At 39.8% G+C, this 18,850-nt stretch overlaps 1 protein-coding gene across 6 annotated transcripts in view; it reads right to left on the bottom strand.

The window, feature by feature from the left end:
* The window catches only part of HEPH (hephaestin), a 98,443-nt gene that overhangs the window by 49,697 nt on the left and 29,896 nt on the right, over positions 1–18,850 (bottom strand). For all 6 annotated transcript variants that reach the window (XM_036439885.2, XM_036439886.2, XM_036439884.2 and 3 more), the window contains exon 9: positions 12,168–12,299. In XM_036439885.2, coding sequence (XP_036295778.1) covers positions 12,168–12,299 — 132 coding nt within the window. The remainder of the gene's footprint in view (positions 1–12,167; positions 12,300–18,850) is intronic.

The following is an 18,850-nucleotide window of genomic DNA, read 5'->3' as shown; positions in this document are numbered from 1 at the left end:
AAAAAGATTCAATTCGGAGATTAGAGGGAGGAGGGACAAGATGGCGATCGGACAGATGGACTTGTTCTGACCCTGGCCCCAGAACAGATAAAAGCAGCATCTGAGTCGCTCAGGTAATATTGATTGGCAGCTAAGGGGCAGCGGAACTCTAAAGGAAGGTAAGGAAGGGTCCGCTGGACAGGATTTCCTGACCAAGCAGGCAGCACTGCCGCGGTGGTGACCTCTCCTGGAGCTATGGGCTCTGAGGAAAGGCTGCACCATCTTACCAGGAAAGGAGGATCTTCTCTGAGGCCTGGAAAACCCACAGCAGAGGAGACCATCGAGCAGCTGTGATGCCCCAATCGGCGCAAACACGTGGATTCAAGGGAGTTCTTCAATCACCCACGGACAGGTCAGAGTTTGTGGGGATAGTGTGAGGGTTCTGGGTCCCTGCTGCACCAGCAGCGACTGTAGCCATGGAGGTCCCGAGAGGCCCTGCCTCCACTGTAGCTGCGGAGCGCCCAAGCGGCCGCCCGCGCCGAACTGCGCCCAAAGAAGGCTGCAGCGAGAATCCTGCCCAGAGACACCCAGTGCTGGGTTTGGCATAATCTTCCCCAGAAGCGAGACTTTTTAAAAACGCCAAGGGACACGGGACAGATTGTTAATTATTGGGGCTGTCCCGCCAAGGGCGGAACATCTGGACACCTTGGTGCCTGATCCCCTTCACCCCTTTGCTTCTGAATACTAGGGAAAGACTGCCCAGTTGGGCATATCCGGGGAAATTGCAAGGAGAAATTGCCTTCCTGGAAACAAGGGATCGGAGCCAGAAGAGATAGTCTGGGAGCCAGTAGGCACTCTGCCAGCTAGAGCCATAGAGAAAGAAGGCCAGAGCAACCAAAAAGATTGGGAGGTCAAACCAGAAACACTGCCACGTAGGGGCTGAATTACAAACTGCACCTTTTTTTTTTTTTTTTTTTTTTTAACTTTTAACTAATCAAAAATAAATGGACACAAATAATTGAGGTGCAGTGGAACGCTGGGAACTGCAAGACTGTCTGGTCCGAGAATCAGGAGTGCCAAATACAATAACAGAGGAAGTGAATGACCACTACTGGACAATTTTATGCTAATTTTACTATTCTTTATTTTATTTCCATTTTTTACATCTTTTATTTAATTTTCATTTTTTACTTCTTTTACTTAAGAAACAAATTTATTTCTTTTTTCCTTACTTGATTTTATCTTTTCAATTATTACATCTTTCATTCTCAATCATCACTATTACTACTGCTATTTTGCATTTTTTGTTCCCATTTTCTTCTTTTTTTCTCTCTCCAGTACTATTTTATTTTCTCTTTATTTTACATTGGGATTAGTCTTCATTCTATTTTAATCTCTACTACAGCATCGTTCAACCTTATCTTTCTCTCTCTCTCTTTTTTTTAATATTTTATTGATTTTTTACAGAGAGGAAGTGAGAGAGATAGAGAGCCAGAAACATCGATGAGAGAGAAACATCGACCAGCTGCCTCCTGCACATTCCCTACAGAAGATGTGCCCACAGCCAACGTACATGCCCTTGACCGGAATTGAACAGGAGACCTTTCAGTCCGCAGACTGACACTCTACCACTGAGCCAAACTGGTTTCGGCTCAACCCTATCTCAACTCGACTTTTACACCATCATTCTCTTACTAATCTTTACCCTTATTGTCTCCTGTTTATCCTATCCCTTTCCAGCTTCAGTTTTTCCTCTATTTTTTCTGTATACCCCCTGCTAAAGCTCCCACCATACCTATAGATCTAATTTCCAACCCCTGATCCAAATGTATAAATACCACTCTCTTCACTATATTAACTAGTTAAAAACAAAACTAAACAAAACAAAACAAAAAACCTGTTCTCTCTATCCTTTTGTCATTGTTTGCGTGAATGTTGATTATAGTGAATTTTTATGCTTTTTAGTAAAATTGTTACGCTTATTCTTGTGCTGTTATTGTTGTTTTGCATTTTTAAAAAATCCTTTGTTTTTGTTTGTATTTTACTTCTATACACCATAGCCTTACTTAATAATAGTGGATATTGTATTGATAGTTTGTATTAATCTCCAAGTATTGTTGCTGGCATTGGCTGGGATTAGTGGTTGTTCTATGGGAATTTTCTCCACATATATATAGTTTTTTCCCCCTTTCTCTCTTAGTCTGCTTCTTCTTCTTCTTCTTCTTCTTCTTCTTCTTCTTCTTCTTCTCTCTCTCTCTTTCTCTCTCTCTCTCTCTCGCTCTCTCTCTCTCTCTTTCTCTCTCTCTCTCTTTTCCTTTTCCCCCCTGTTTTCCAATGTCATTTCGTCATTACTTTTTTGTCTTCTTTTTCTATCTCTTAATATATCTCTCTTTTTGATTTTTTTATTTTCTATTTTATTTTTACCTTTCTTCCTTCTCTCCTATGCCATAATTTGCCTTTTTCTAGTGGTCACCTTTATCAGAGGTTATTAATATTGTAAATATATCCCTGTTAAGTGCCTTTTGTGTTGAACCTGGTAGTGTTGTATTTTGTGCCTTTAAATCAGCGTAGGAGAAGGAACACCACATAACCAGACATCCTGAAAAGAGAGACCATGGGGAGACAAAGAAATAGCCCACACATGAAAGAAAAGCAGGCATCACCAGAAAAGGAAGTAAACGAGTTAGAGGCAAGTAACCTACCAGAGCAAGAATTCAGAGTAATGATCATAGGATGGCTAAAAAGAATGGAAGAGAAATTTGATGATATGAATAAGAAACAAGAGTAAATGAAGAAGAACCAAGAGGAATTGAAGAAGAACCAAGAGGAAATGAAGATGAACCAAGAAGAAATGAAAAATGACATCGATATTATGAAGAACTCAATAGAAAGCATCAAGAGTAGACTAGAAGAAGCAGAGGACCGCATCAGTGAGCTAGAAGACAAAATGGAAAAAAAATACCCAATTAGAGCAGCTTCTGGAAAAAAAAATTAAAAAGCAGGAGGAGAGCTTAAGGAAACTTTGGGAAAATGCAAAACAAAATAATATTAGAATAATAGGAATTCCAGAAGGAAAGGAAACTGAGGAAGAAATGGAAAAAGTATTTAAAGAAATAATGACAGAGAACTTTCCTGACATAGAGAAGAAAAAACCCACACAAATCCAAGATGCTCTCAGAGTCCCAAGCAAAAGGAATCAGAGAAGACTGAGGCCAAGGCATATTATAATTAAATTGGCAAACACCAATGACAAAGTAAGAATCTTAAAAGCAGTCAGAGAGAGACAGAAAGTTATATATAAAGGAACCCCCATCAGACTAGCAACTGATTTCTCAATAGAAACTCATCAGGCCAGAAGGGAATGGGATGAAATATACAAAGTCATGCAAAGGAAGGGTCTGAATCCAAAAATACTGTACCCAGCAACGCTATCAATCAAAATTGAAGGTGTAATCAGGAGCTTCACAGACAACAACAAAAAAGACTAAAGGAATTTATTTCCACCAAACCAGCAATGCAATAAATGCTAAAGGGTCTACTGTACAATAAAAATAAAGAAATAGGAAGCAAAGAAGGAACACAGGGGTATAGAATAAAAATGTCATCAAATAAATACCTATAAATAATAACTGTAAATGTAAATGGTTTAAATGCTCCAATCAAAAGATATAGGGTAACAGATTGGATAAGAAAACAAGACCCATATATCAGTTGTCTACAAGAAACCCACTTAAGAAAAAAAGACGCACTCAGACTGAGGGTGAAGGGATGGAAAAAGGTTTTCCAGGAGAATAGAAATGAAAAAAAAAAAGCTGGGGTAGCAATACTTATATCTGACAAATTAGATCTCAGAGTGAAGGACATAACAAGAGATAATGAAGGCCACTTCATAATACTAAAGGGAGTAATCAAACAAGAAGAAATAACCCTGGTTAATATGTATGCACCCAATATGGGAGCACCCAAATACATTAAAAAAAAAAAACACAAAACTGCTGGAGGACATTAAGGGAGAGATTAATAGCAATACAATCATAGTAGGAGATTTTAATACCCCACTGTCACCCTTGGACAAATCATATAAACAGAAAATCAGCAAAGAAATATCAATCCTATAATAAATGACTCATTAGACCAGATGGAATTAATTGACATCTTCAGAATATTTCACCCCAAAGCCACAGAATACACATTCTTCTCAAGTGCACATGGGACATTCTCAAAGATAGACCACATTTTGGGACATAGGCAAAGTCTCTTCAAGTTCAAGAAGATAGAAATCATTTAGCATCTTCTCAGATCATATGGCATAAAACTGGAAATTAACTACAATAAAAATAAACCTAAGAAATCAAACACATGGAGATTAAACAGCATGTTATTAAACAAAGACTGAGTTACCAGAGAAATCAAGGAAGAAATTAAAAACATCCTGGAAACAAATGACAATGAAAACACAACAATACAAAATCTGTGGGACACAGCAAAAGCAGCTTTGAGAGGGAAGTTCATATCCCTACAAGCCTATTGCAAAAAACATGAAAAAATGGTAACAAATTATCTAACTCTACAACTCAAAGCTTTAGAAAAAGAGCAACAAGAAAAGCCCAGTGTAAGCAGAAGGAAGGAAATAACAAAAATCAGAGCACAGATAAACGAAATAGAGACCAAAGAAACAACACATAAGATCAACAAAACCTATAGCTGGTTCTTTGAAAGGATAAACAAGATAGATGAACCTCTAGCCAGGCTAACCAAGAAACAAAGAGAGAGGACTCAAATAAACAAAATCAGAAATGAAAGAGTGAAATAACAACAGTCCCCACCGAAATACAACAGATTGTTACTAAATAGTACGAACAACTCTATTCCAACAAACTGAACAACCTGGAGGAAATGGACATATTCCTAGAAAAATACAAACTTCCAAAACTCAATTAGGAAGAATCTAAAAATCTCAATAGACCAGTGACTAAAGAAATTGAAACAGTCATCAAAAAGCTTCCAGTAAACAAAAGCCCAGGGCCAGATGGCTTCACAGGAGAGTTTTACCAAACATTCAAGGAAGAACTAAAACCTATCCTCCTCAGACTATTCCTAAAAATTCAAGAGGAAGGAACACTTCCAAACTCCTTCTATGAAGCCAGCGTCACCCTAATACCAAAACCAGATAAAGACAACTCAATGAAAGAGAATTACAGGCCAATATCCCTCATGAACATAGATGCCAAAATCCTCAACAAAATTCTAGCAAATCGGCTCCAGCAGAACATCACAAAGATCATATACCATGACCAAGTAGGATTTATTCCAGGAATGCAAGGATGGTACAATATCCGCAAATCAATAAACATGATACATCACATAAAATAATTGAAAGATAGAGAATCCAAGATGGCTGCTCGGGTAGGCAACTAGCCGCAGCTGCACACAACAATTTCAATAAAATACAACTAAAATATAAAATGGACATTACCCAGAACTACAGAAATGTTGACTGACTGGAAATTCTACAACAAGAAGCAAGGAGAAAACCAGAAGGAAGCGCGGAGGAGCTGTAAAAGTCCAAGGTACGGAGACACGCGGCGCGCGGAGAGGACAGAGCCGGAGAGGCGGGAGGCCGAGTGCCTGGCTGGCGGTCCCAAGCGGGAAGGAGAGAAAAGCTCCGACTGTGCTGGGCCCAGCTCCAACTGCTCAGAACCCCAATTCTAGGCCAGACCCCGGGGACCCAGGCTCATCCATAGGGAGCCGGGCTGTAAGGCGGGACTCCGGGGAAGCAGTGAAAGGAGGTCCCGGTGGTGCGCACACTGCGCGCAGAGAAGGGCCGGCCAGCTGTGCCGCGGGATTGCCCTGACGGGAAGGAGACAGGGGCTCCAGACTGCTCTGAACACCACCTCCAATTCCACTACCAACTGAACTGAACCCCAATACTGGACTCATTGGGGGAAAGCATAGACAGTTTGGCAGTAGGCGAAAATCGAGGGCACCTTTCTCACAGAGGCGCTTGCAACAAGTACTGAAGGACCCTGAGTCTCAGGAGTCACATAGGGCGGGGGCTGACGGAAGCCAAGGCTGTAGGCTCCACCCTGAAACCCCGCCCCATCAGGAAAGCTGCCTGCGAAAATGCCTAAACCAAATAGATCACAAACAAAAGAAATGGAGGACAAAAAGCGACTGGATATAGAGTTCAAAACCACACTTATAAGGTTTTTCAAGAGTTTCCTAGAAAGGGCCGATAAAATAAATGAGACCTATGAGGATATGAAAAGGGATCAACAAGAAATAAAGAATACATTGTCTGAAATAAAAAATATTATACAGAGTCCTAAAAACAGAATGGAAGATCACAAGAATCAAGTCAAAGATTTGGAACATAAAGAGCCAGAAGACACTCCTCTGCAGAAGCTAGAAGGCAAGAGAATCTAGAAAATTGAAGATGATGTAAGAAACCTCTGGGACAACTTCAAACGATCCAACATCAGAATTATGGGGGTTCCAGAAGATCAGAGAGAGCAAGATATCGAAAACATACTGAAAGAAATAGTGACAAAAAACTTCCCCCACCTGGTGAAAGAATTGGACTTACAAGTCCAGGAAGCACACAGAACTCCAAATAAAAGGAATCCAAAGAGGACCACACCAAGACAAATCATAATTAAGATTCCAAGAGCAAAAGACAAAGAGAGAATATTAAAAGAAGCAAGAGCAAAGAAGGTAGTTACTTATAAAGGAGCACCTATACGATTGTCAGCTGATTTCTCAACAGAAACCATGCAGGCCAGAAAGGAATGGCAAGAAATATTCAAGGTGATGAACAGCAAGAACCTACAGCCAAAGATAATCTATCCAGCAAAGCTATCACTCAGATTCGAAGGTCAGACAAAGAGCTTCACTAATAAAAAAAAGCTAAAGGAGTTCATCACCACCAAACCAGAATTATATGAATTGCTGAAGGGGTTTCTTTCAGAAGAGAAAGTAAATAAAGATAAAAATTATGAACAACAAATACGTAACTATCAACAAGTGAATCTAAAAACCAAGGAAACTAAAAAAAAAATCTGAGGAACAATAATAACTGTTGAATATAATAGAATCAGAGGTATGAAAGGGGAGTGAACTGTTTATTCTTGGGGAAAAGGGGAGAGGGGGATGTGGGAAAAGACTGAACATAAACTGTGCACCTATGGATGAGGACAATGGGGGGTGGGGAAAGGGCAGAGGGTGGGGTGAGAAGGGGGGGGAAGGAACATTTGTAATAATATGAACAATAAAAATTTATTTTTTAAAAATTGAAAGATAAAATCATATAGTCATATCAATTGATGCAGAAAAAGCATTTGATAAAATCCAACACCCTTTCCTGATAGAAACTCTCAACAATGTGGGAGTACAAGGATCATACCTCAACATAATAAAAGCTATATATGACAAACCCACAGCCAACATCATACTCAATGGGCAAAAACTAAAGCCATTCCCTCTAAGAACAAGAACAAGACAGGGATGCCCACTTTCACCACTCCTGTTTGACATAGTACTGGAAGTACTAGCCATTGCAATTAGACAAGAAGAGGAAATAAAAGGCATCCAAATTGGAAAAGAAAAAGTAAAGTTATCCTTATTTTCAGTTGACATGATATTGTACATAAAAAACCCAAAAGACTCCATTCATTAAAAAACTACTTGACTTAATAGATGAATTTGGCAATGTAGCAGGATACAAAATTAATGCCAAGAAATCCATAGTATTTCTATACACCAACAGTGAAATTACAGAAACAGAGACTAAAAAAGCAATTCCATTTACCATCGCAACAAAAAAATTAAGATACCTAGGAATAAATTTAACTAAGGAAGTAAAAGACCTATTTTCGGAAAACTACACGACACTGAGGAGTGAAAAATTACTGACCTTGCCTGGAGGGTAGAAAGTTACTACTCCCTCCCCCTCCTGGACCTGAAGACCAAATCAACAGTCTGGGTTAGTCAAGGCTGAAGGCCAAATCAGCAGTCTGGGATAGTCAAGGCTAAGATAGCAGAACAAACCAAGGAGGGAGATTAGGCCATCTGGCTGATGCATGCAATCACAAGGTTAAGACCACCCTCCCCCTCTTGTTTGGAATGTGCTTGTTTGAAGAATGCTTAAAAAGAGAGAGACCGCTTTGTAACCGCTGCTGCTTCTGGCCGCGCCATTGCCACGGCGGCAGCCCAGATTCGAATCTGCAATAAATTTGTAATTAGACTCCGCAATTGGCTAGTTGGAGTTATTTCCCGGGTAGGGGTCTCTGCCTCTTAGGTGGTCTCATCTCCATTCAACAGACACTGAAAAAAGAGATAGAGGAAGATGTAAACAGATGGAAGAACATACCATGTTCATGGATTGGTAGAATCAACATCATCAAAATGTCCATACTTCCTAAAGCAATCTATAGGTTCAATTAAAATACCAATGGCATATTTCACTGACCTAGAAAAAACTCTCAAAAAGTTCATTTGGAACAATAAAAGACTCCAAATAGCCACAGCAATCCTGAGAAAGAAGAGTAAAGTTGGAAGGATCTCAATAGCAGACTTCAAGCTGTATTATAAAGCCACTGTTCTCAAAACAGCCTGGTACTGGCACAAGAACAGACATGTAGATCAATGGAATAGAATCGAGAACCCAGATATCAACCCAAATCACTATGCTCAATTAATATTTGACAAAGGAGGCACGAATATACAATGGAGTCAAGACAGTCTCTTCAATAAATAGTGTTGGGAAAATTGGACTGATACATGCAAAAGAATGAAACTGGATCACCAACTTACACCATACACAAAAATAAACTCAAAATGGATGCAGGACTTAAACATCAGACGGGAAACCATAAAAATACTAGAAGCATCCACAGGCAGCAAAATCTCAGACATATGCCAAAAGAACTTCTTCACTGATACTGCCCCTAGGGCAATGGAAGCTAAAGAGAAAATAAACAAATGGGACTACATAAAAATAAAAAGCTTTTTTACAGCAAAAGAAACCATCAACAAAACAACAAGAAAGCCCACTGTGTGGGAGAACATATTTTCAAATGTTACCACTGATAAAGGTTTAATCTCTAACATCTACAAACAACTTATACAACTAAATAAAAGGGAAAATGAATGATCCAATTAAAAAATGGGCAATGGACCTAAATAGATTATTTTCAAAAGAAGACAGAAGGAAGGCCAAAAGGCACATGAAAACATGCTCAAAGTCACTAATTATCCGAGAGATATAAATCAAAACAACAATGCGGTACCATCTCACACCTGTCAGAATGGCCAACATCAACAAATCAACAAACGACAAGTGTTGGCAAGGTTGAGAAAAAGGAACCCTCGTGCACTGCTGGTGGCAATGCAGACTGGTGCAACCACTGGAGAACAGTGTGGAGTTTCCTCAAAAAACTGAAAATGGAACTCCCATTTGACCCAGTAATCCCACTCCTAGGAATATATCCCAAGAAACTAGAAACACCAGTTAAAATGGATATATGCACACCTATGTTCATAGCAGCACAATCTACAATAGCTAGAATTTGGAAACAGCCTAGGTGCCCGTCAGCAGATGATTGGATCAAAAAACTATTGTACATCTACACAATGGAATACTATGCTGCCATAACAAAGAAGGAATTCTCATCATTGGCAGCAACCTGGATGGAATTGGAGAACGTCATGCTGAGTGAAATAAGCCAGTCAGTGAAAGAGAAACACCACATGACCTCACTCATTTATGGATAATAAAGAACATTATAAACTGATGAACGAAAAGATAGATATAGAGACAGTAAAGCAACAAGCAGACTGTCAAATTACAGCAGGGAGGCTGGGGAGATCTGGGGGAGATAAGAGATCAACTGAAGGACTTGTGTACATGCATATAATTACAAGCAATAGACACAAAACTCTGGGGGTGGGGGTATGTATGGGAAGGGGGGGCAATGTTAAATTATGTGCACAGATAATAAATGAAAAAAAAAAAGGTTCAAGGCCATGAGAGAGAAACATTGACCAGCTGCCTCCCACAGACCCACCACCGGGGGATCTGCCCGCAGCCAAGGTACATGCCCTTGACCAGAATCGAACCCAGGACCTTTCAGTCTGCAGGCCGACGCTCTATCCATTGAGCCAAACCGGTTTCGGCAACTTATCTTTTATTTATTTATTTATTTATTTATTTATTTATTTTTATTTTTTAAATATATTTTATTGATTTTTTTACAGAGAGGAGGAGAGAAGGATAGAGAGCTAGAAATGTTGATGAGAGAGAAATATCGACCTGCTGCCACTTGCACATCCCCTACCAGGGATGTGCCTGCAACCAAGGTACAGGCCCTTTACCGGAATCAAACCTGGGACCTTTCAGTTGGCAGACTGACGCTCTACCACTGGGCCAAACCGGTTTCGGCAACTTATCTTTTCTTATTCACTCATTGTTCCCAACACTTTAAATTTTCAAATGTATAGAAAAATGTAAAGGTTAGTACAATAATCACCCTACCATCTGGAGTTGATTGTTGTTAACATTTTACATTCTTTAATTTATCTACATTTATGTGTATATATATCTACACAGAGAGACATACATGCACATAGTTTTTGTTTGCTTTTATTAAATTATTTGGAAGTAAAATGCAAACAAGATGTCATTTTATTTCTAAATAATCAGTAAACATATCCTGTATTACCACAATAACATTACTACATCTAAAAATACCATAATATCATAAATATCATCTAATATCCAATCTACAACAAAAATTTTATAATTTTCTCCAAAATATCCCTTAAGATACTTTTTTTTATAAATAGGATCAGAGAAGTTGCATAGTGCCCTTGGTGTGGTCTCTAATTTTTTTCCCTATGAAATTGACTTCCTAAATGGACTAGACCAGTTGCCCTGTAGGATGTTCTTTCAATCTAGATTTTTAAGAAAATGGGTTCTTTCTGTCAGTTACTGTTATGGGAGTCAAAATTGACTAAAAAATTTTTCAGAAAGCAATTTGGATATAGGTACCAAAAATTTTAATGTGTGCATCATCAGACTCAGGAATAGCACATCATATAAATACACTAGTATCTTTAAAAAAATAATATGAGTGTGCAAAGAAGCATACACAAGGGTATTTGTAGAATAACCCATAACAGGATGGTATAAACTTTGCCCTTTATGATTTACTAGGGTCCTGATGCATGAAGATTCATGCAAGAATGCTCCTTCCTTCCCCTGGCTGCCAGCACTGCCTTCACTCTGGCTGAAGTGACCTTTCCACTCTGGCCCGGAGCCGCCTTTTCACCTCCCCAGGCTGCCCAGAGGCCTAGAGCGGCTGGGATGGTGCCTAATGCCTGCATCATTGCCATGATGCCTGTGTATGCAAATTAACTCATCATCTTTGTTGGGTTAATTTGTATACCCACTCCTGATTGGCCGGCGGTTGTTTCAAAGGCATGGTCAATTAGTATGTTACTCTTTTATTAGTGTAGATTAGTTTTGGCCAGGAATTAGAATGTGTTAATATTATTTTCAGAGAAAACAAGAAATTAATTACCAAATAATCTCACTTGGATTCCCTCCTGAAATAGTAAACCAAACCATATATATATATGTATTCATTTAATGCATTAAATGATTTACAATATTTTAAAATAAAAAAATACATGTACAAACAATAGAGGATAATGTAATAGAGGCAAATCCATGTGATAATTATATAGCTATTAAGATATAACATTATTATGGAATGAGAAGATGGACAAACTATAATGGTCAGTGAAAATAATATGATACAAAACTGTTCAAACCATATGATCACAAATAAATAAATATATACATATTTTATAAGCACAAAAGTATATTTAAAAGTATATCAAAATGCAATGGCAATTTATCTATGAATGATTTGATTTATTTAAAATTTTTTTACAGTTTTCAAAATTATATAATACATATGCTATTTTTGTAATCAGAAAAAATTGAAAACATGTCTCCTATTAATTCCAGCTCTGCCTTACTATAATATAATACATTCATTCAACAATATCCACACATGGTTATTAATTTTGGCGATTTCTTCCTCCTTCAATCCCCATTTACTTTCCTTACAGATCTACCTGTTATTACCTGCAACCCACATTAGTTGGAGACCCTGCCAGCTTACCATCATTGTACACAGTTCCCTCGTAGTCTTTCTCATAAAAGACCCCATGAGGCTGTATGCTGAATGGCTTGGAGGCACGGTTGTAGAAGATCACCTGGATGGTGTCACCTACCTCAGCCCGGATCACTGGCCCTGTTAAATAGAAAGGAGAGACAATGGAAATGAAAACAGGCATGACAAAGGAGGATGAAAGTAAACAACAAGAAAAAATTATAGGGAAAGAAAAAGAATATAAAAAATATAGAGAGCTCCTCTCTGCAATAATAAGAATGAATGCTTCCAGGTATATTGAAATTTATACGTACAAAAAGCACATCAATTTTGACTTATTGATTTCTTTTAAAAATATATTTTATTGATTTTTTTTACAGAGAGGAAGGGAGAGAGATAGACAGTAACATCGACCAGCTGTCTTTTGCACACCCCCTACCGGGGATGTGCCCACAACCAATGTACATGCCCTTGACTGGAATCGAACCTGGGACCTTTCAGTCCACAGACCTATGCTCTACCACTGAGCCAAACCGGTTTCGGCTTGATTTTTAAATGTCAGTCATATTGGGTTTATCAGACATGGTTGCAGAGGAAGCTGAACAAGGTGTGCAAATGAGAGGAGGCCGATCTAGTCAAAATGAAGAGGACAGAAATACAAAAAAAAAAAATCCACTACCTTCAAAAGAAATGATTGAATTGGAGAAGCAAGCAGGCGAATCATAATGAGACATGCACCACCAATATGCACTGTAAATTCCACAAGCATTGCCTTCTTATTTTACTTCTTTTAGCTATTTAACTTTGTAAGATGAAAAGAGCTTAGATCAGTTTAATCGCCTGTGCTGCCATTTTTCACATCAGAGAACTATTGGCAAGGTAGGCCACACCTGCATCTCCCATCTATCTTCAAATATCATTCTAAGTTATACAGGGCAAGGGATATCTTAATTTTACAGATGAGGAAAATGCAGCTCAAATTGACCTCAAATTTAAATGCCTAATTAGGAATAGAAACTATATCTAAAGTTAGGAATATCTGAGATTAAAAATGGTGGCAGAGTAAGTGGATGCTGCATGGACATGCTCCCAGGTCAAAACTGGAATTACAATTAAAATACAGAAAAACTTCCCAAATAATCAATGGAAGACTCACTGGAGAGAACCCTGATACCTGAGGATGGAAAATGGAAACTACATAGAAACTGGTAGGAGGGGCGGAGGCACAAAAGGGCTGGACAGGCTTCCACAGACAGAGACTGAAGTTCCAGAGAGATATCTCAGCTGTGGGGGATTGCCAATGAGAACTCTGGGGTCTAATAGCCAAGCAGGGACACCCAGAAGAGAGCACCAGAACTGAGAAGGGTACCCACATAACATCTAGTTGTGAAAAGCAGTGGGGTTACTGTCTGCCAGGGAGACAAGGCTGGAAATTCAGGTACCCTCTTAAAGGGTCAACACATAAAATTCTCTGTGGAGCCACTCACCTTGTGCTCCAGAAGACACCCCAGTTTCCTGTACTGAGTCATTCCCTCATGCAGTGGAAGTCATCTTCCTCATGCAGACAATTGCTATACAGATGGATTTGCTTTGAGGGAAGACAGCTGACCCACCCTACTAGAAAATACCTTGCCCCACGGTAAAGAGTTTCTGAGACCCATTAAGAGACTGAGACTAACAATTAGCCACTAGGAAGAAGCAATTGCCTCACCCTGTTAGAAAACAAACAAACAAACAAACAAACAAACAACAACAAAAAATGCTTCCTACACTGTGGACATTTGCCTGAGGACAATTCAAGATGGAATACTCTCTGTAGGCAGAGGTGATCTCTGGAGGATTTGAGTTTCTGCCTGATCTAATTAGTCAGAAATAGTGTTTGATTCTGTACTGCACCAGAGATGGAGAGGCAGAGCAGATTTACCTAATACATCTTCACATACATAAACAGGCAATCAAAATGAGAAGACAAGGAAAAAACTCCACAAATGAAAGAACAAGAGATTTCTCCAGAAGAAGAGATACAATAAATAAAATAGAGATAGAAATTTATCTAATATAGAATTCAAAATGTCACACAATTTAAGAGGCACAGAGAACCCCAAGCAATATGAAACCAAACAGCACCACTTCCAGACACATCATAATTAAAATGCCAAAAATTAAAGACAAAGAGAGAATATTAAAGGCAGGAAGAGAAAAGCATACTGTTTTTGCAAAGGAGCTTCCGTAAGGCTGACCTCTGATTTCTCATCAGAATCTCTACAGGCCAGAAGTACTCAAGATAATGGGAAGTAAGGATCTGAAACCAAGATTACTATATCCAACAAGGCTATCATTCAAAATAGACAGTGAAATAAAGAGCTTTCTGGACCAAAACAAACAAACAAACAAACAAACAAACAAAGCCTAAGGGAGTACAATACCACCAAGTCCCATTACAAGAAATGCTAAAGGGGATGCTGTAATGAGAAGAAGAAAGAGAACAAGAAACCTAAGCGTACAGAACTAAAATGGTAATTAAGTACTGGAAGATGGTGGTTGGCAGGATTGAGGTGAGGGAGAGGGTGTGAATGTATGAGGGGGTGAAAGGAGAGTGTGTGGATGTTTGTGGTGTATGTATGAGTGAGTGAGGAACAGTTAAATCTGACAGGAGTAGCAGGGCCTGGCAGACCAGGCTCTCCTGGACAGGGAGCACCTAGCACTGCTGCAGGCACTCCCCAGGCTGTGGGGTTCGAGTACGGAGCTCAAGACATCTTGAAGGAGAGAGCAACCTTTTCAAGGAACTCATCAGCACAACCAACCAGACTGGTCTTGGACACTGCCCATGACACTTCAGCCACTCCAGCCAAAATACTGAGTCTTGCTCTTCCAGAGCTGCCAACTGCCAGACACTGCAGTTATGCCTTTCCAGTTCACAGGCCTTCTGAGACCCACCACCCAGACAGGCAGCTCCTGGGTACCTCTGTGAGTCCCCACTGGGCATGCACAATTTCAACCAAGGGTACAAGGCAGCAAAAATTGGCACTACCCACCCCCCACCGGCTGCTGACCTCCAGACTCCACAGTTGCGCCTTTCCAGGATGCAGGCCTTCTGAGCCATCTGCCCTTATAGGCAGCTCTTAGGTGTCTCCTTGAGCCCCCAATGGGTGTGCTCATATCCCAACAAAGGTGCACGGCCCCCAGCAGTAGAAATTCGAATTTCCCCCTTCCTGGCTGCCTACCTACAGACACTGTGATTGTGTGGTTTTGGTATGCAGGCCCCCTGAGGCCACTGCCCCAGCAGGTGACTCCCAAGTGCCTCTGTGAGCTGCCATTAGGTGCACTCTTATCCAACCAAGGGTGCAAGGCTCCAGCATCAGAAAAAGAATTCCTCAGATGCTGAACTCCAGTCACTGCAGTTGCACCAGTGTGCAAGACCTCTGAGTTCACTGTCCCAGCAGGAGGCCCATGGGTGTTTTTCTGAGTCACTGCAAGGCAAAAACGCACTGCTGGCATCTAGTCCCCACAGTAGTGCCACTCCAGCACACGAGGCCTTTGAGCTCACTGCCCCAGCAGACAGCTCCTGGGCTCCTCTATAAGAAGTCACTGAATGTGTGTATCCAAACAAGGTCACACATCCTCTGAAGCAGACATTGGGATGTCTCCCTCCATGGAGCCAGTGGCACATCACAATCACTCTGATCCAGCCTGTGGGACCCACGAGCACACACTCCTTGCAGAGGGCTCCTGGGCCCCTCTGTGAGCTTCCACTTGATATGTGCCTCTTCAACCAAGGGTGTACGGTTCCCTTAGCAGGATCCACAACATCCCCCTCCCTATTACCTATCCCTGGACAGCTGGATGAGTTGCTGAGGGCTTGCCTCCATGGACAAGGTCACATTGTTTCAGCCACAGACTCTGAGGTTCCCATATCCCCAGTTGCTGGATTCTGAACCCCATTGTGATTCATAGAGGGAAATCACTTTGGCCAGAGTCCCTCTGCCTCAACCACAGACTATGAGACACTGGGCCCCCACTATCAGAGGCTCTAGGCCCCTCATAGTGAGGTACAGATTGATGCTAATCCAGCAAGAGTCACACCACACTGGCCAACGACACAGTACCTGAGCCTCAGGCCCTGAGACTCATTCCTCCAAGGCCATGGACTCTGGGAACCCACAGTGAGCACATACCAGTGATATCTCAGACAACCTTTCCCACAAGAGCCTGAACCACGATCACATCCAAAACAGCTTACACAATGAAGCCGAGAATGAGTCACATTGCCAATCTGTGATGAGACTTCATCCACTAATAATAAAATAGCATTCAAGATCCATCTACATCAAGAGAACCCAAATAGCTCAAGTAGGAAGTGCCACTAGATCACCATGCTCAGGAGACCTGAGAGATCACACCACTAGCACCTCCCTCAAAAGAACCTGGGTAGCAAAGTAGTTGGACCTAAGTCACAGAAACAATTAAAACGTAACAGCAAAAATGGGGAGACAACAACAACAACAACAAAAACCAGAAATCAATCTGCAAAGAAAAAGGAGGAATCACCAGAAAAAGAATTAAATAAAATGGAGGCAAGTAACATGTCAGAGAAAAAATTCAGAGTAATGGTTATAAGGATGCTCAAACAGCTGGATGAAAAATAAACACAACTCAATGAGAATTGTAAGGAGCTGAATAAGAATGTCACCAATATGAAAAGGAACCAAGAGGAAATGAAGAATGACTGATCTGCAATAAATAACACAATGGAATGCTTAAACAGTAGGCTAGAAGAGCGTGAGGACCACATCAGCAAATTAGAAGACAAGGTAGGAAAAACACACAAATACAGCAGTAAATGGAAAAAAACAACAACTGAAAAAGCCAGAGGAGAGCCTAAGGGAGCTTTGGAACAACACAAAATGAAACAACATCTGTATAATAAGGGTGCCAGGATGAGAGGAAGCAGAGCAAGGAATAGAAAAGCAGTTTGAAGAAATAATGGCAGAAAACTTCCCTGATGCTGATAAGAATAATAGCACACAGGTTCAAGAGAGTCCCAAACAAGATGAACCCTAAAAGACTAACATTAGGACACATCATAAATTGGCAAACCTCGATGACAAAGTCAGAATCTCAAAGGCTGCCAGAGAGAGACAGAAAGTTACCTATAATGGATCTCCCATTAGAATATCTACTGCTTTCTCAGCAGAAACACACCAGGCCAGAAGGGACTGGAATGCAATATACAAAGAGATGCAAAACAAGGGACTGAATTTAACAATATTATACTCAGCAAGGTTATAATTCAAAATTGAAGGTGGAATCAGGAACTTCACAGACAAAAAAGGGCTAAGGGAGTTTATTACCACCAAGTCAGCAATGCAAGAAATGCTAAAGGGAATGTTGTAAAAAGAAGAAATAGAAATGAAATAAGGAAAACAAACATAAAGAATAAAAATGGTGACAAGTACTTATCAATAATAACATTAAATGCAAATGGATTAAATGTTCCAATCAAAAGACATAAAAGTACCTGAATGGATAAGAAAACATGGCCCATACATTTGCTGTCTGCATAAGACGCAGCTCAGAACAAAAGATTCACACAGAGTGATAGTATAGGGATGGAAATTTTTTTCACACAAATGGAAATTAGAAAAAAGCAAGGGTTGCAATACTTACATCTGACAAAATAGATCTAAAGGTAAAAGCCTTAACAAGAGATGAGGAGGACCACTTCATAACACTGAAGGGAACAATTCAACACAAGTTTATGACTCTGGTAAACATATATACACCCAATACAGAGCACCCAAATACATAAAACAACTTCTGGAAGATATTAAGGGAAAGATTGACAGCAATACAATCATAATAGGGGACTTTAATGCCCCACCAACATCACTGGATAAATCCTCTAAACAAAAAATCAGGAAAGAAACAGCAATCCTAAATGACTCCTAAAAGGGACTTAATTGATATCTTCATAACATTTCACCCAAAAGATACAGAATATACATTCTTCTCAAGTACACATGGGACATTTTCAAAGATAGAGCACATATTAGGACACAGGAAAAGTCACTTCAAATTCAAGAAGATAGAAATCATATCAAGAATCTTCTCAGGCCACCATATTATAAAATTAGAAATCAACTATAATAAATATAATGAAAAAAATCAAACACTTGGAGGCTAAATCATATGCTATGATATTAAATAATGATTGGGTTATAAAAGAGATCAAAGAAGAATTAAAAGCATCCTGAAAACAAATGACAACGAAAACACAATTAAATATGTATGGAACACAATGAAAACAGTCCCAAAAGGGAAATTCATATCTCTAGAGGCCTACCTAAGAATGAAATGAAAGAAAGAGAAAGAAAGAAAATGGGAATAAATAAGAAATTAGTGCCGAAACTGGTTTGGCTCATTGGATAGAGTATGGGCCTGTGGACTGAAAGGTCCCAGGTTTGATTCTGGTCAAGGGCATGTACTCTGGTTGCAGGCATATCCCCAGTAGGGGATGTGCAAGAGGCAGCTGATCGATGATTCTCTCTCATTGATGTGTCTAACTCTCCATCACTCTCTCTTCCTCTCTGTAAAAAAATCAATAAAATATATTTTAAAAAAGAAATAAATTAGCTAACATAGCAACTTAAAGAATTAGAAAGGGAGAAACAAGAAAAGCCCATAGTAACCAG

Source organism: Pipistrellus kuhlii, unplaced genomic scaffold (genome assembly GCF_014108245.1).
Source record: "Pipistrellus kuhlii isolate mPipKuh1 unplaced genomic scaffold, mPipKuh1.p scaffold_m20_p_16, whole genome shotgun sequence".
Lineage (NCBI taxonomy): Eukaryota > Metazoa > Chordata > Mammalia > Chiroptera > Vespertilionidae > Pipistrellus > Pipistrellus kuhlii.
This window is presented reverse-complemented; position numbering and strand designations above follow the sequence as displayed.